This window comes from Heliangelus exortis, chromosome 3 (assembly GCF_036169615.1).
Source record: "Heliangelus exortis chromosome 3, bHelExo1.hap1, whole genome shotgun sequence".
NCBI classification, from domain to species: Eukaryota; Metazoa; Chordata; class Aves; order Apodiformes; family Trochilidae; genus Heliangelus; species Heliangelus exortis.
This window is the reverse complement of record NC_092424.1, coordinates 11621610-11636468: the sequence shown is the minus strand read 5'-3', so window position 1 is coordinate 11636468 and position 14859 is coordinate 11621610. Positions and strand designations below refer to the sequence as shown.

At 41.7% G+C, this 14859-nt stretch overlaps 1 protein-coding gene across 6 annotated transcripts in view; it reads left to right on the top strand.

Moving 5' to 3' along the window:
• Nucleotides 1–1903: 1903 nt before the first annotated feature.
• Nucleotides 1904–14859, top strand: part of STRN (striatin) — a 56670-nt gene continuing 43714 nt past the window's right edge. For 3 of the 6 annotated variants that reach the window (XM_071739170.1, XM_071739169.1, XM_071739166.1), the window contains exon 1: nt 1905–2339. In XM_071739170.1, the coding sequence (XP_071595271.1) occupies nt 2034–2339 (306 nt within the window). In that variant the 5' untranslated portion in view covers nt 1905–2033. Of the gene's footprint in view, nt 2340–14859 lie in introns of all 6 variants that reach the window. The other 3 variants (XM_071739168.1, XM_071739165.1, XM_071739171.1) reach the window with 2 other exon arrangements.

The window sequence follows — 14859 nt, the reverse complement described above, 5'->3', positions numbered from 1 at the left end:
GATGAAAACATTATCACTTTCTAATAAGAGTTACCAGCACTACAAAGCTATTTTGCTCAGATGTTGTTCTGTACCTGTTTAACGTTTGAGATCAAAATTGAGCACAGGTTTTGCACGTAAAGCTAAGAAAATAATAACCTCTTCTAGATTACCTTTCCCCCAAGTCTAGTAATAAATGACATATATGATCAGGTTTTATTTACATTTTTATCTCGGCACTTTTATGTTTTATTTAGAATTTAGTTTACAAGAGGTCTGAAAACTCAGAGAAGGGGAGGGAAGTATAGGAATCTAGGATGACTTATAAGTCTGTAGAAAAACAGAAAGAGCAGAAGGGAAAATGGCACCAGATAAATGTAGAGGGGTAGAGAAGGGAGAGGTTTCTCTGTGTATACTGTTTCTGTATACAACATGCTCAGCTTTCACTTGTATACATCTTTCCCCAGTTTCTAGTCCTCATTTGCTTCTTTGCTTGCACTTGATACTAAAGGTATAACCATGTTGTTTGACATATTTTGGCATCAAATTTCATTTGATTAAAAAAACCAAAATAACTCAAAATGCCCGTGGTGCTTATTGTTCTTTGTCACCCTCCCTTTAATCGTTGTCAGTGGCGTTTTAATGTGCTTTTTCATGAAGCTTCTTTGTGCTGTTTCCCCGTAATGTCTTCCCTCTCTCTGTTTCCTTCCTTTCGGGATGAGCCTTGTTCTACCCCGGTTCCCTGCCGAGGTGTCCCAGAGCATGGTCCCTCTTCTTTCTGTACCTTTGCTCCTGTTCCCCTCTGCTAAGCTTCCCTAGTTGTCTTTTCCTCTTTAAAAGCAAGAAGAGGTTATCCAGATGCTGCAACTCTTATCTCTTAGGGCTGGGTTACAAAGCAGAGGAGTACAATTTCGGAACAGCCAGGAGGAAGCAGGAAGCGCCACTCGAGTGAGGAGCAGGGCGCTCCCGGTGCCCCCAGGGCATGGAGCGGGGCAGCGGAGGATCCCTCCTCAGCACCTCCAGCGGCCTCCGTGGCCACACATCTTCCACACCCAGCTAGCACTTGGCCCCGCTGTGAAGCCTGGTGGTGGTGGTGTGTTTGTCCGTCTGCAGCAAGCCCCTGGTGTTGGTGTGTACGCAGCATGGGGAGCAAGGCTGCCTTTGTCTTCCTGTCTTTGGGAGGGAAAGCAGCGCTGCTGCCAGCTTGTGCCCTCAGCCTGGGGGTTTGCGGTCGCTCTGCAAGTGCTCTGTTTTCCCTTGCTTCCAGGGGAGGTCACATGGTAATTCCTGAAAAATGTCAGTTTGCTCTCCTGAGCACTGCTGAGGATTTTTGAGCAACACCTGTGGCCCTGAGGCGGATTTATGGTTTTCGTTGCTTTGAGGCTGGGTAGTGCTGAGAACGGGGCCGAAGCGTTAAGAGCCCGGGGGTGAGGGCAGAGTTCGGCCAGAGTTTGTAGAACGGCTGCGAGACCCCCCCCGTTTTATGTCCCCACGGTGGGCTGCGAGCGTGACAAAGACTGCTCGGAGGTGGGGATTACGATTGATCTCTGCTCCCGTCGCTGCCGTGAGCTTTCCTCTCCCTCCCGCCGCGGCTCTGCAGAGCGGCAGTCGGGGCCTTCCCCCTGCGGTCTCCCTGTCCCCCGCCTCACTGTCCAAGGCCAGGGCTGCGTTTCCAGCTGCGCCCTGCTACGGCCTGTCGGTCTCCACCCCAGGATGGCCTATCCCGATGAGGAGGTTCGCTCGCTGCAACCTCATTCCTCGAAATAATTGCAGGGCGGAGGAGAAAAAGGCGAACGCGGCAACCTTCCCGCCCCTCCTTAGCAGAACTACATTTCCCAGAATGCTATGAGAGGAGGGGGAGGGCCGGGGATAATCGCTCTCCAGAATTGTCCCTGCCGGGGTACCGTAGCCGCCGGCGGGGGCGGCTGTCAGGCGGTGACGGCGGGCGGGACGCGCCCAGGTTGTTGCTGCTGCCGGGACGCGGCTGGGTGCGGGCGGCGGCTCGCGGAGGAGGGGGAGGCAGCGGCGGGGAGCGCGGCAGACCCGGCCCGGCCATGGACGAACAAGCAGGGCCCGGGGTTTTCTTTAGCAACAACAACAACAATAACGCCTTGCTTCTGCCTCCGCCGGCGGGCGGGCCGGGACTGGAGCCGGGAGAGGCGGCGGCGGCAGCAGCGGCCGCTGCAGCGGCAGCGGGAGGAGGAGGTGGCGGAGGAGTCGCAGGCTCCGGAGCTGCCGCACCGCTGTCGGCGTCCCGGGCTCAGTACAGCGTGCCGGGCATCCTGCATTTCCTTCAGCACGAGTGGGGCCGTTTCGAGGCGGAGCGCGCAGAGTGGGAGGCGGAGCGGGCGGAGCTGCAGGTAACACCCGCGACCTCCATCCACCACCCTCCCCGCTCGGGCGGTCGCTCCCCTCCGGCTGCGCAGGGCCGGGACTCCGGCCCTGCGCAGCCGGAGAGGAACGACCGCCCTAACCTCTCTCCCGGCTTCCCCCGTGCCCCTTCCCCCGTGAGGGAGCGGCCGCCTCCGCGGGCCATTTCCCTCCCTCTCGAAGAGCGGCTGCCCCCTCGCCGCCGGCGGGCGGAGGGGCGTGACATGGCGGCCGGCCCTGAGGGGAGCGGCCCCTGCCCGCCGCACGGCTCTGGCCGCCTCGCCGGAGTTTTCCGGGTACCCCTCCAAGGCCGGCCGCCTAAACTTGTCGCCGGTTTCGTAACCCGCTGTTAAAAATTGCCCCCGGCGACTTGTGCCCCCCTCTTGTGCCCTTGCTCCATCGCGGCAGGCGGCTGCCCCCGGCACCCGGACTTGGCTCGCAGCCCCTCTGGGCCCTCGGCCCCCAGGGGAAGGCCTGAGGGACTGGCTGCAGCTCCTTTGGTATTACGGGACACCCTGCGTAGTGTTTTCAGTTGAAAAGCTGTGGGGCTGATACGGTCATTAGTGTATTGAAGGGCTGATAGTGATCTTGTGATTAAAGAACTAGGGAACTGCTGGCCTAGAGCCACTACTGTCAGATATTTCAGCGATGGGCGCGTTACATCAACTGTAATAACAGTTGATAATGCAACCTTCCTTGTTCTTCCTCTTCGGCTTTCTTAACAAGAAAATCTGTTGTAAACCTTAACTCTGTCCACATTACCAGCAGTTCTCGGTTGGCCACGTTTAAGACTGGAAAGTGTCTATTCAGCTTCCTTGATAGGTCTCCTTTGTCTCTTGATTTCTGTCCACCTCTCTTCTTTCCATGTTTTTCTTTGAAAGCTCTGTCTTTGTCAAGAGAATATTGAGATTAGCAATGTGGCTCCTCCGTTTTTGGTTTGATGGGTTATTTTATTTTTTTTTCAATTACTAAGGAAGTGATCTTTTTAATTGTACTTTCTATGGTACCATCAAACAGTCGAGCTGAGTGACAGATGTGGCATTTATCTCTGAGGGTTCACTTGTAGGAATTTAGAAAAACTGGTCATAAGGACAAGAGAGTAATTTTTATTTTAGTTTAAGTGAGTCAATGAAAAGTTTATTCGCAATTGAATCATGTTTTTATTCCCTACATCCAATGCATACCATGTTAAAAGTATTATATAGAAAGCTTAGCTGTTTATAAGAACATGATGTGTCACATATCCAGTGGGGTCTCATAAATATCTTGACAATTTTGCCATAGATGATGTCTCAAAAACTGCTTTGGAGAAAAAAAAAATCTCTTCTAGAGAACCTAAGAAATTCTGGCACTGTGTTAGGGGTAACAACCATATTATAATGCCTGTCAATAGAGGCTTGAATGCTATTCCACCTCCTCCAAGTATCCCTCAAAAGCTTGATCAGTGTTATGGATGAGACAGAAGGAAAGAAGAAGAGTATTTGAACTATTTGCTGAAATCATGCATCGTCAGTGGCAAAACTGAGAATATAACCCAATTACAAGTTAATTTGTTGAATGTCTTTGTCTCTTGCCAAAACATCTCAATAAAGTTATAATTAGCTGTGGCTGGCATTGCCACAAGCTGTAACAGCATTTATCTGCTGTGGAGTCATGTTTGGAAAGGTGCAAAATTCTTGGCAGTCTCTATAGACAGCAGGCTGTGACCATTTGCAGTTGAATGTTCTTTCATCTGTGTGAGAGGTTTGTGTTAGAGGTTCAGCAGCTACAGGATGGCTTTTGGAAACTGTACATGTGCTGCTGAAGGATGAGCAGCGTTAATTAAAAGCTGGTTCCGTGATCCTTCTGGAGCCTTTCATTGGCCTATATATTTGGAAGTGTTTAACAGAATAATGGAAATTTGGAGGTCGAGCAGTTTTCCTCTCTTGAGATATACAGTACTTTACTGGTCTTCCAGCCAGTGTAAATTTAAATGCTTTCTTGGGGTGCTGTGTGGCAGAGGACTTCTTTTGGTCATCTTTGTGTTACATATTTTATCTACAATTCAACTTGTTTCTTAGAAGTAGAATTTTTTTATCTCCAGTTTCTTACCTGCCATAATACTTAAATACATCAAGTGCTTTATGCCACCGTTTTATTGTGTTTGACTCCTGCTCTGTAGTTGTTGGTTAGTTAAGTTGTACCCTCTGTCCAAAAAGCACCTTGTCAGTCAGTCCCACAGTGATTTCCTGATTTCCTGTCTTCCTTATCATCCCCTCTGGGCTTGTTTCTCTTTTTGCTTTTGTTTTCTTTGTATTAAATTTGCAGAATTAAGTGTCAAATTCAGGTAGAATACCTTTCTGTTGTGTTACCTGATGCTTGTTCAGGGGACACAAACCTGAGTTTTTAACATGCATGAGTTGGCAGGCTAAGCAGCTTACTTCGTTCTTAGTTAACTGGTCCAGTGCTGCCATTCCAAGGATTGTCTTCCTATCAAGTGCCTATATTTTTCTTTCCCTGGCAAATATCCATGTTTACTGTGACTTTCTAATGATTTTCTGTAATCTTTTAGAATTACTGTTGCCTCCATTAGGTAATCTTCCTCATTCAGTGTAAAAGGAGGACTTCAGTATTTAATCTATGCAAGTAGCATTAATAAGCTGTATGTTTCAAATTGGAATGAAAACAGATTCATACAGGGTTTTCCCTAGGTACTTATCTGCTAATTACATGTTTCACTTTCAGTGCTTGCTTTCTGTTGTACTTTGACATCTGCAGATTGAAAAATGAGTTTAAGAATAAACTTTCATAATGCCACGTGAAGTGATTCATTAGAATAAATACTAACATTTTTAGTCCTCATTTTAGTGTTCACAAAATTTGTTTTATAGCATTACTGTTTATTTTCCTCTCTTGTCAGAAATGAGTAATTCTCCTTTTCTTGGGTACTTCTAGCAGCTGCTTGGGAGTTGACAATAAACGGTTTCCCATTCTGCAAAAGCTTTAACTTCAATTCTTTTTCATTCTGCTTTTTTCTGCACTGTGTTTGTGAGGCATTCTGCAGTTGTCGTTATATACTGGACAAGCCCATCTCAAAATAGCCTAGAGTTTGATCAAATGCATGTGCAGGGCACTGGAATTCATATTTTCAGTTGAGGCAAACAGGCTTTAAAATGCCTTCCACATTGGTGTCTTGCCTTGACCATACACCTTCGGACTGGTTGGAGGTGATTCTCTGTTGCTGATGTTCTTTCTCTCTTAACTGGCCATTTACCACCTCTGGCAGAGATCGATGGTCACCCTGGCAGAGCTGAGCACTGCCCATGTGCATCATCATTGCAGCAAGTGACAAAGCTGCTCAGCTCTGCTGCTTCTGGGAAGGATGGGCTTGGAAGGCATATGTGTGTGTATGGGTTTTGTTTTCACTACAAATTTTGTCTTTGCAAGCAATGCATATGTTGCTGTGGAAAGTTTTGCTTTCGACAAACATTTTTCTGGCAAAAATGCTGATTTGCAGACTTTGGCATTTCTTCATGTTTCACAAATGTTCTAAATTGCAACAAACTGCTGTGCTATGTAACTGCGTGTACAGTTGCCCTGTATCCTGCTAAAGAATTTTCTAGTTCTTGCCCTCTTCACTACTGAAGTTTTAATTTCTTCTAATTGATAACCATTTCTTAAGAATAGTAGACTAGCTTGGAGTAGTAGAACCTAATAGAGTTATGTTAAAATAATTTTTCTTGGGTAAAGTTTCATTTGAAAGAGTTTACAGAGAAATTAGGGAGGATTTGTGGATACCATGTGCTTGTCTTTCCACAACTTTTTTAAAATATTCCTTGTAAGATAGTGCCGAAAGAAAATAATTCTTAATGATAGGGAAAGAGTTAATGAAATGGAGTAAAAATGTGGTTAAATTATAGCAAACAACTGTAATAAAAGCAATATGATGGAAATTACAGATAAACACTTGAGTTGTGTTAGGCAGGTCAGATTTAGTAATGTTAACTCTCCGGAGTGGGGGGGGTGGGAGGAGGGAGCAGGGTGTCCTGGATGGTGATTTCCCCCCCCCCAGCCCTTGCTGCTGCTTTTCTGAGGCAAGAGGCAAGGTGGTGAAAGCAGGCACTACATGGCAAGATTGTGTTCTTGGAGACAGACAAGTTAAAGTAATGAGAAGGGGTAAATCAGACAGATGGCTGTGGCTATTAATAGTGTGGTTTAGGACATTGGTTACTTGATGCAGAAATAGTTGATATTTACAGTTTGTTGGCTTTTAGATAATGGTCCTCTTGCTGGATTAAGTTTCTAGTTAAAAACCATTCTGATCATTTGATAATCTGCAAATACTGTTCAGAGAAAAAGTAATAAGCAGTGAGTTGATACAATCAGTTAGTTAGTGGGAAACCAAAGATTTGGCTTGGTCAAAAAAACAGATAAAATAGTCTGAAGCAGTGCTTTGTAAATTTTTCAAATATGATGTGGGGTATATCTCTGAGATGCTTTGTGATAGATGAACTGGCAGAAGTGCTGTAGAAGTCTTATATAAAATGTTTTTTTCTTATAAGGCAAATTGTACAAAGAAAACAGTGACTATTTTTAAATTCTTCTCCACCCCAGAAGGACAATATTTTCAACTTTATTATTTTAAATACGTCAGATGAATCAGAAGAAAGGGAAAGAAAAGAAATGATGATCACAATATTGAGATGCTGTTTAGTTGGGAACATGATGCTAAATGGGCCTTGGTAACTACCAAATATTATTTCTTTTGCTAAGTTTTTTTAACAAACTTTCTGGTTGCCAAATCCGTGTGAAGCAAAGAAGTGAAGCTTCTGTACTCTTCTCTCCTGTTTGCTTATATGCATGAGTGCCAGCTAATTCCAATATACTCATTGATAAGCTGTCATGGCTTGTTTCATTTAAGCCAGGAGGATTAGTTGGGAGTAAATGTTCAGTGACAGAAGAGTTGCATTATAGGAATTTGTAGCTTCTGTAGAGAAGTAGAATGTAAATAGAAACTGATGAGACTGTTTCTTTGAAGGTTTGTACCCGATTTTTATTGTTTAATTTTCTTTTGTTGTATAAATGAGCTGAATGCTTCCCAGCATCAGATTTTCCTGTTCTTCCCAGATCTGTTAAACCTGTAATTTACTTTATGCGTAGTGAAGATGTTTCTTAAATGGGCTGCATTCTTATGAAAGTGCTGCTGTAAATATTAAGGTGTGGTGAACAGTTTTGCACTGTGATACTGTCTCCGAGTGGACTTCAGAGCTTACAGTCACTTTTCACAGAAAGTTATACTTCAAAAAAGATTTTCTGATTTTCATGTTTGCTACAGAATTGTTGAGTTAAGCAAAAATGAAAACAAGGTGTTACAGTCTGGGTGGGAAATTTTGTTTGTCAGTTTCAGGTTAGCATATGGTGAAAATCCTATGTATCTTTATTAGTGCACGTTTATAATTCAAATCAGTATCTCTGCAATGTCCTGCTCAAATTGTGGCTCTTTCCTTTCTTTTAGAGGTCTTGGCTCATGTCAGTTTTATTGCATCAGGGGTAAATAACTTTGCACTATTTAAATAACAAGTTGTAAATATAACAGCCTTTATCAACATTTCAATAGACACTGAAATAATTCTTACTAATTCTAGAACAGGCTGTGTAAAATTCCCCAAGGAAGATCACATGCAATCTTCAGAGACTTTTGGTTAATCTTAATGCTGGAAGAGGTAAGGCTGTAAAAATGCCAAGCCTCAAGTAAAACTGATATCCATACACTGTTTGCTGAGAAAATAGGTGTTGGTCAGCAACTAACTCAGGTATTTAGCTTCGTGAGGCTGCTGGGCCTTGTCAAGTCCTCCTTTCCAAGTTCCTTAGCCAAGAAGTGGCAAGAACTGATTTAGAAATAGATGAGGCATTGTTATGTTTTGTTTTTAAATGCTGAGAAACACCTAGAAAATTGAAACAGCTCTTCTGAATCACTTCAGAGTACCCAGGATCCAAGCTTTGCAGACAGTACACTAGAGGTAGAGGCACTCTAAAAAAGGAAAGCAAAAATCACTTTATCATAGTGACCTATTCTTTAAGGGCCTGTAGATGGATTTATCTAGGGGATCTTCTTTATCCAATTTTAAAAAAGTTTGCTATATGCTAACTAAAACTGAGTATTTTGAAAATAACAAAGTGACAAGACTGTAGTGTGGAAAGACTGCCTTTTTCCTGCAAGCCAGGAATATGTTTCTCTTTAGGGCAGTCACATAGGGCAGGATTGCAAAAGTATTGGAACAAAAATGGCATGCGTGGTATTCATATCCAAGCTTGTAAACAGGAGGTGAGAACAAAATCAGTTATTTTTGTATTTGTTTCATTTGATGCTCTAATTAGTTCAGGGTAGCAGTACATGCTTGAATTCAAGGAGTAGCTGCTCCTGGCTGTAGGAGCAAGAAATGGGGGTGTGCTGGCTGCTTTTACAGAATGCTCATGTGGTCATCAAGTCTGGTTCACTCCTCTTTTTGTTACCAAAGCCAAATCTACAAATCTCCTCCAGATTTATTCTCCCTTGTTGTGCTATACCCCAAGTGAATGATTCAGCCTGTGAACTTCATTGTCTCTGTTTAAATGTGGGCACAAATCTATTTATCAGGACATGTGCTTACTGCTGTTGCTGCATTTCTGCCTGTCTTGTGCAGCAAATGGAAAAGAATTGTATTTGAGCATTTCAAATTTAGACTCCAGCTCATAATATGTTACTATTTTGTGATATGTCATTGCAGTTTTGCCTGTAGAGTTACACAACATTTGAAACTTGCTCTCTTTTTATCTTTCTATCACTGTACATAAAGCATGCTCCTGGGACTCAAAAGGAAAAAAAAAAGTTAACCATCACCACTTAATTAAGTATACTGCAAAAATGACTGGAGGATTAGAGAAAGTTTTTACTTACGAAGAATGATTCAGTAAGTTGAATGCACGTTTCTTGGCTAACTCAGCAACTATTTTGATGTTTGGAGTTAGCACAGTGGAAGGCAGCACTGAAGAGTGAATAAGAGCAAGACTGGCTGTCTGAACAGAGATCTGCCTAGAAACTTCAAACTGCAGAAAGAAAAATCTTCCTGTTGTTTGAGCTGCTTAAATTTGTAATCAAGGTGTTGCCAGAAATAAATTACTAAATCGTGTGATTTTGAATGGTCTATTAGGGTTTTGAATTCCTTGGTAATAAATTGTTTTTCAAATAATCTTTTCAAAGAGGTGAAGAACATAATAAACGGCATTTTCAATGACCTTGTTTTATCATGAGCTGTATCTTTGATCTCTTCTGGATGTCTTAATTTTTTTCAGGGCTTAGATAATTTGCCAGTACCAGATTGGTGCTATCATCCAACATAAACGTGCAGGTGATAAACAGGCTGAAGCACTTCTGTGGGGGGGTGAAGCTAAATATGTCCCTGTGCCTGCCACTCGTTTCAGCCTGTGGCCCCGCTTCAGTTTTCTGTCACAGTAAATGGCTACAGGCGCTTACAAAATCTTCTCACCCTCTTTTGCTTGGAGTGCTAGTGGGTTTGTCTTGCAGTTTTAAATATGGTGCTTGAAAAATTGTTTGCCAGTAGTACTAGACAACTGATAATCCCTTCTCCTACCTGTTTTTATCTCTTCTCCTCTCACTCCTTCCATGGCATACCTACACTTATTTACAAATATAGTTAGAAATGTAACACTTCAGTGAGCCAAGTATGAACTAAAGTAGTCAACACATCAGCCTGCAGAATCCTTCTGGCAGATCTCAGTAGACTGATGAGAACAACTGTTGGAAGCTAATTCATTTGTATACGTATTTGTATACATTATTTTAGCTATCTATATTGTTTATTGTTTTTTTGCAATGCTTTTTTTGCAGGTCTCCTTGTTCTCATTCTCTTTAAACTTGTGAAGACCTTGCTGTTAAATTATGGAATCAGCCTATACAGAATCACGTGTCTTAGTAACTCTGACTTTGTTGAATGATGCCTGTTGACCTTCAAGTGCCCATAAATTTTGAGTGAGGCTTATTTTAAAATATTAAGATAAATGTTTTAAAGAAAAGAAGGTAAAGGTGTTTTATACTTCTTGAGTCTTAAGAGTTTAAAAAAAAAAATTAAAAATCACCCTTGTACTTGGAATAGCTGTAAAATTCAGCAATTGATAGAAGTTGATAATAAGCATGCATAATTTATTTAGCAGGCATAGTACTGTTTCTTTTTAAACATACTCTGTAAAACGTAGATATTAATCTCTTGCTTTTGTGTAATGTGAAGGTGTCAGCCTAAAAAGGTGTGCATGTATAATACAGTTTTTAACGTCCTTGCCATTGTGGTTACTGATTCCAGGAAGTGTAAATTTTGGTTAATGTTTTTAAACATTGGTAAAATCCAGATTTATAAAGATGCAATTTAATTATTTGCTTACACTGTTGTGACTGAATGATTTCTGTTGGACTTGATGATCTCTGAGGTCCCTTCCAACCCAGCCAATTCTATGATTCTATGACTGCTAAGCCTGTACTGGGAAGTCAGCAACATTTTAAAAAAATGTTTTTTCTAGCTAAGTACTACCTAAAACATTGCCTCACCCTTTTGCCTACTTGACAGTGATGTGACCTTCGAATCTTTTTAGGAATTTCTTAAGAAAACAGTGTTATTTCACAGGAGACATTTTTTTAAACATAGCAATGAATGTTACTTTTAGAATCTCTTGGTAAAGGTATTGAGTAGTTAAGATAACTACAGTGCTATTAATTTAGACCAAATGCACATGAAACTTAGAAGTTTTCTTGCAGTTGATCATACTAAAATCTTTAATGAGATAAAGTGAAAAAATACTGGATTATATAATTGTAGCCAAAAAATACTGTTCGGGGCATCTTTCTTTGCAGTATTTTTTTTTTTCTTTCTTTCTTTCTTTCTTTCTTTCTTTCTTTCTTATCTCACTCTCTTGATTTTAATTTCACAGTTGAGCTGATACAGTAACTTGTAGCACTTAGCCTGGAATAAACTTGAGGCAGAGGCTGTCTTGATTCCTTGCCGCAGAACCAGCGGGGCCGGGTGCTCAGCGGAGATGCTGCGCCCCACCCATAGGGCAGGGAGCGATACGAGTTTGTGCGTGATCCCCGTAGGCGTTTTAGAGGTTTGTGATGACTGACTTAGAGCTTGATGCATTTTAACCTTATTAGCTAGGAGGTCAGTTGTGGCAGAACCTGTTTGTTGGGCATATTTATGAATTCTTGAAATTTTTGGCAAACCTCCCCAGGAGTGGCCAAAGCAAAAGAGGACAGTGTTGCAGATCACTCAGTGAGGAAACAATCCTTCTTTGCTCTGCTACTCCCTCAGGTATTGAAGACTTCAGGTTTGACTTGCAGTGAAGCTGCAGCCGTGGGAGATGGCCTGAGCAGTACCAATCTGTTGATAAAATTCTGTCATTTACATCTAAATTATAAGAAGACTGTAGTTGTACAGTTCTCAGTTGTACACTTATATTGTGTTTAAACCCTCCTACAATTTAAGCGTTTGCAAAGACATTTAAACAGGTATTGGCTAAATATTTTAATTGGAAATGGTGAACCTAGAGTTAGCACTGTTTTATTCTAGAAATTGAAAAAATACCGCTAGATCGCATATCCTGGCTTTTTAGATATTTAAATTCAGTGTATTAATTTACTCAGTTTAGAAATTGTTTCATTTATGGAATGAACATTTAGGTTCCTTGGTATACTTTCAGTTAATTGCCAAACATCGTAAAGAACAAAATTTGCTTGTGACATACGGACTGTTACAGTATTATTTTTAGCATAAAATTTAAGTTATTATTTTAATGCTGTCCATATGTTCATTGAAAACAAACATGAATATTATAATTAAGAATTTCTTAAATAAAACTTGAACTTTCATAGATAAATCTGCATATATATAAATTTTCTCCATTCTGGTAAGACCCCACATGGAGTACTATGTCCAGCTCTGGAGTCCTAGTCACAAGACGTGGACCTGTTGAAATGGCTGCAGAGAGGGACACAAAAATTATTAAGAGGATGGAACACCTCTTCAGTGAAGACAGTCTGACAGAGTTGGGGTTGTTTGGCCTGGAGAAGAGAAGGCTCCACGAAGACCTTATAGTAGCCTTCCAGTACCTGAAGGGGCCTACAGGAAAGCTGGGGAGGGACTTTTTACAAGGGCATGTTGTGATAAGAGAAGGGATACTTACTTTAATCTGAAAGAGGGTAGATTTAGACTAGGTTTTAGCAAGAAATTTTTTACAATGAGGGTGGTGAATCACTGGAAGAAGTTAGAGAGAGGTGGTAGAAGTCCCATCCCTGAAAACATTCAAGGCCAGGTTGGATGGGGCTTTGAGCAACCTGATATAGTTGAGGATGTCTGGCTGTCTGCAGATGGGCTGGACTAGATGACCTTCACAGGCCCCTTCCAACCCAAGCCATTCAGTGATTTTATGATACAACTGATGTTTTGCTGTGCACTGAGGCTGACTTAATTGTAATTATACGGTACTTACATAAATGAGGGATAAGGGCTGCTAACATCCTGTGGGAAAATTCTCCTCTCTTTTTGTATATTATGAAAATGACCAAATGTGAGCATTCTCATTTTCAAAGCCAGAATTTCTCAGAACTAGTGAATAATAAACATAAGGATGCTACTGAGCAGAAAATAATGAACAAACTATGCTAGAAAACTATACAGCCTCCAAGGAGAGAGCAAAAAACTATTCTTGAACCCTCTGGTGCACTTGTCTGTTTCTTGATTGCCAGTAAAACTACGTCTCTGTTAAGTATGCAGTAACCTTGGAAGATCCTGGTGATAATCTTGTGTAGGCCTGGAGAGGCAGTGCTTGGGCCATGAATTCTACTTTGTTGTTGCTTTTCAAGTAATAAACACAAGGATTTCATAGAAGTCCAGGAAAATGAAAAGTTGTAAGACATCAGTAATAGCACTGATATACGCCTGATAATAAAAGATGTCCAAGGAATCAGTTGATGTTTCTTCCAGTGCTTGTTCTTCCTGCACAATATGTATGTAGTACATACAACCTGCCTGTTGCCTTGAGGAGGTAGAGCACAACCCTTCTCCTTCATGTTGAATCATAAGACTTATATGCTCCAGAGGAAGAGTTAGGAACATTTACATTATTTTACGTGCTTAAGAAGCTTCTTATGACAGTTTTGAATCTTGGTTCTTAAGTGGTTAGTCAGACAAGTCACAGAGCCAGGCCTGCCAGGTATTGGAAGTCTAACTCTGCTCTTTTTCATGTGAAGGAGGTCTCATATGATATTTCTTAAATCCATTTATGTCTCCCTTTCTTACAAAAGTAAGCTGTCAAAATTACTCAGAAGTTACATTTTTTTTCTTTTTTTTCTTTGATTAGGCTGCTGCCAGTAGAAGATGACTTTAATCTCACTTGTTCTGGTGGTAATGGTGGTTTGACCCTTGTAGTAGAGCAGTGTGTGAGCCAGGCCATTACTGGCTGTCCTTTGCCAACCTCCAGGGTAAAAATGCTTCATTCCAGCCTGTTCAGGCAGCTTGTTCTTAGCTAGAAATTACTTGCCATCATGGCTTCTGTTCTGATGGCATTGGGTGATCTTTTTCATTCCAGCCAAATGCATATATATATATATGTTTTTATATATATAGCATATTTTTCACAGACTTTTTTGTTTGTTTGTTAGGAGGGCAGTTTATTTTCACTGAGCCTCTTTGGAGGCAGGGAGAGACAAATCACTATTGCACCAATATGAATTATTGATTTCTGTACAGCTACTGCACACTAAGCCGTATGTGCTTTGGGTGTTCCTCTTGTTGCTAAAGACCTTGTCATGCTGACATGCTTCTTGCACAGTTCCATTCAGTGTAAGAAATGCTGACTCCAGAGATGTCAGTGTTTCTTTCTCCTTTGCCATCCCCTAAACTTGAGCATAAAACAATTGTTAGCAATTCAGTTGTAGTTTTTTGTTCATTCCAGTTTGAGTGGTGAGGAGAAGATTGATGCCAGAGCAACACAGGCCTTGCTTTTGATTCAGCTGAGGTTTTTTTGGCAGTCAAATGCATTTCCCCTGTTGAAGGTGAAGACTTCATTGGAGAGCAGCCAGTGTTCTTCACTCGTCATAAACTGGCTGCTCTAGTTGGTGACTGGTAGTTAAGGATTGTTCAGGTGTCTGTCAGCCTGTTTACTGGCTGAGTGAAATTATGCTAGCTAATGTCATATTTTAGAGCAGCTTCTATATTTGGCCATGAGCAAATGGCTTTTTGGAGTAAGATTTGTCTTGCCTGATGATGAAAATTCAGCTGAGTTTGTTGTGTTCATTACTCTCACAGCTGGTGAAGAGAAAGTTGTTTACAGACACTTTTTTTCACATTGGGGTAAAAATCAAGTCAAAGAAGTTATTCTCCATTAACTAAAATATCTGGCTACTGCTTGCCAGGTTGTGGCAGGTAAAGAGAGGAGACATCCTGCTCATTTCCTTCAGGCTTTTGCTAGATATTGGTACAGACTGAA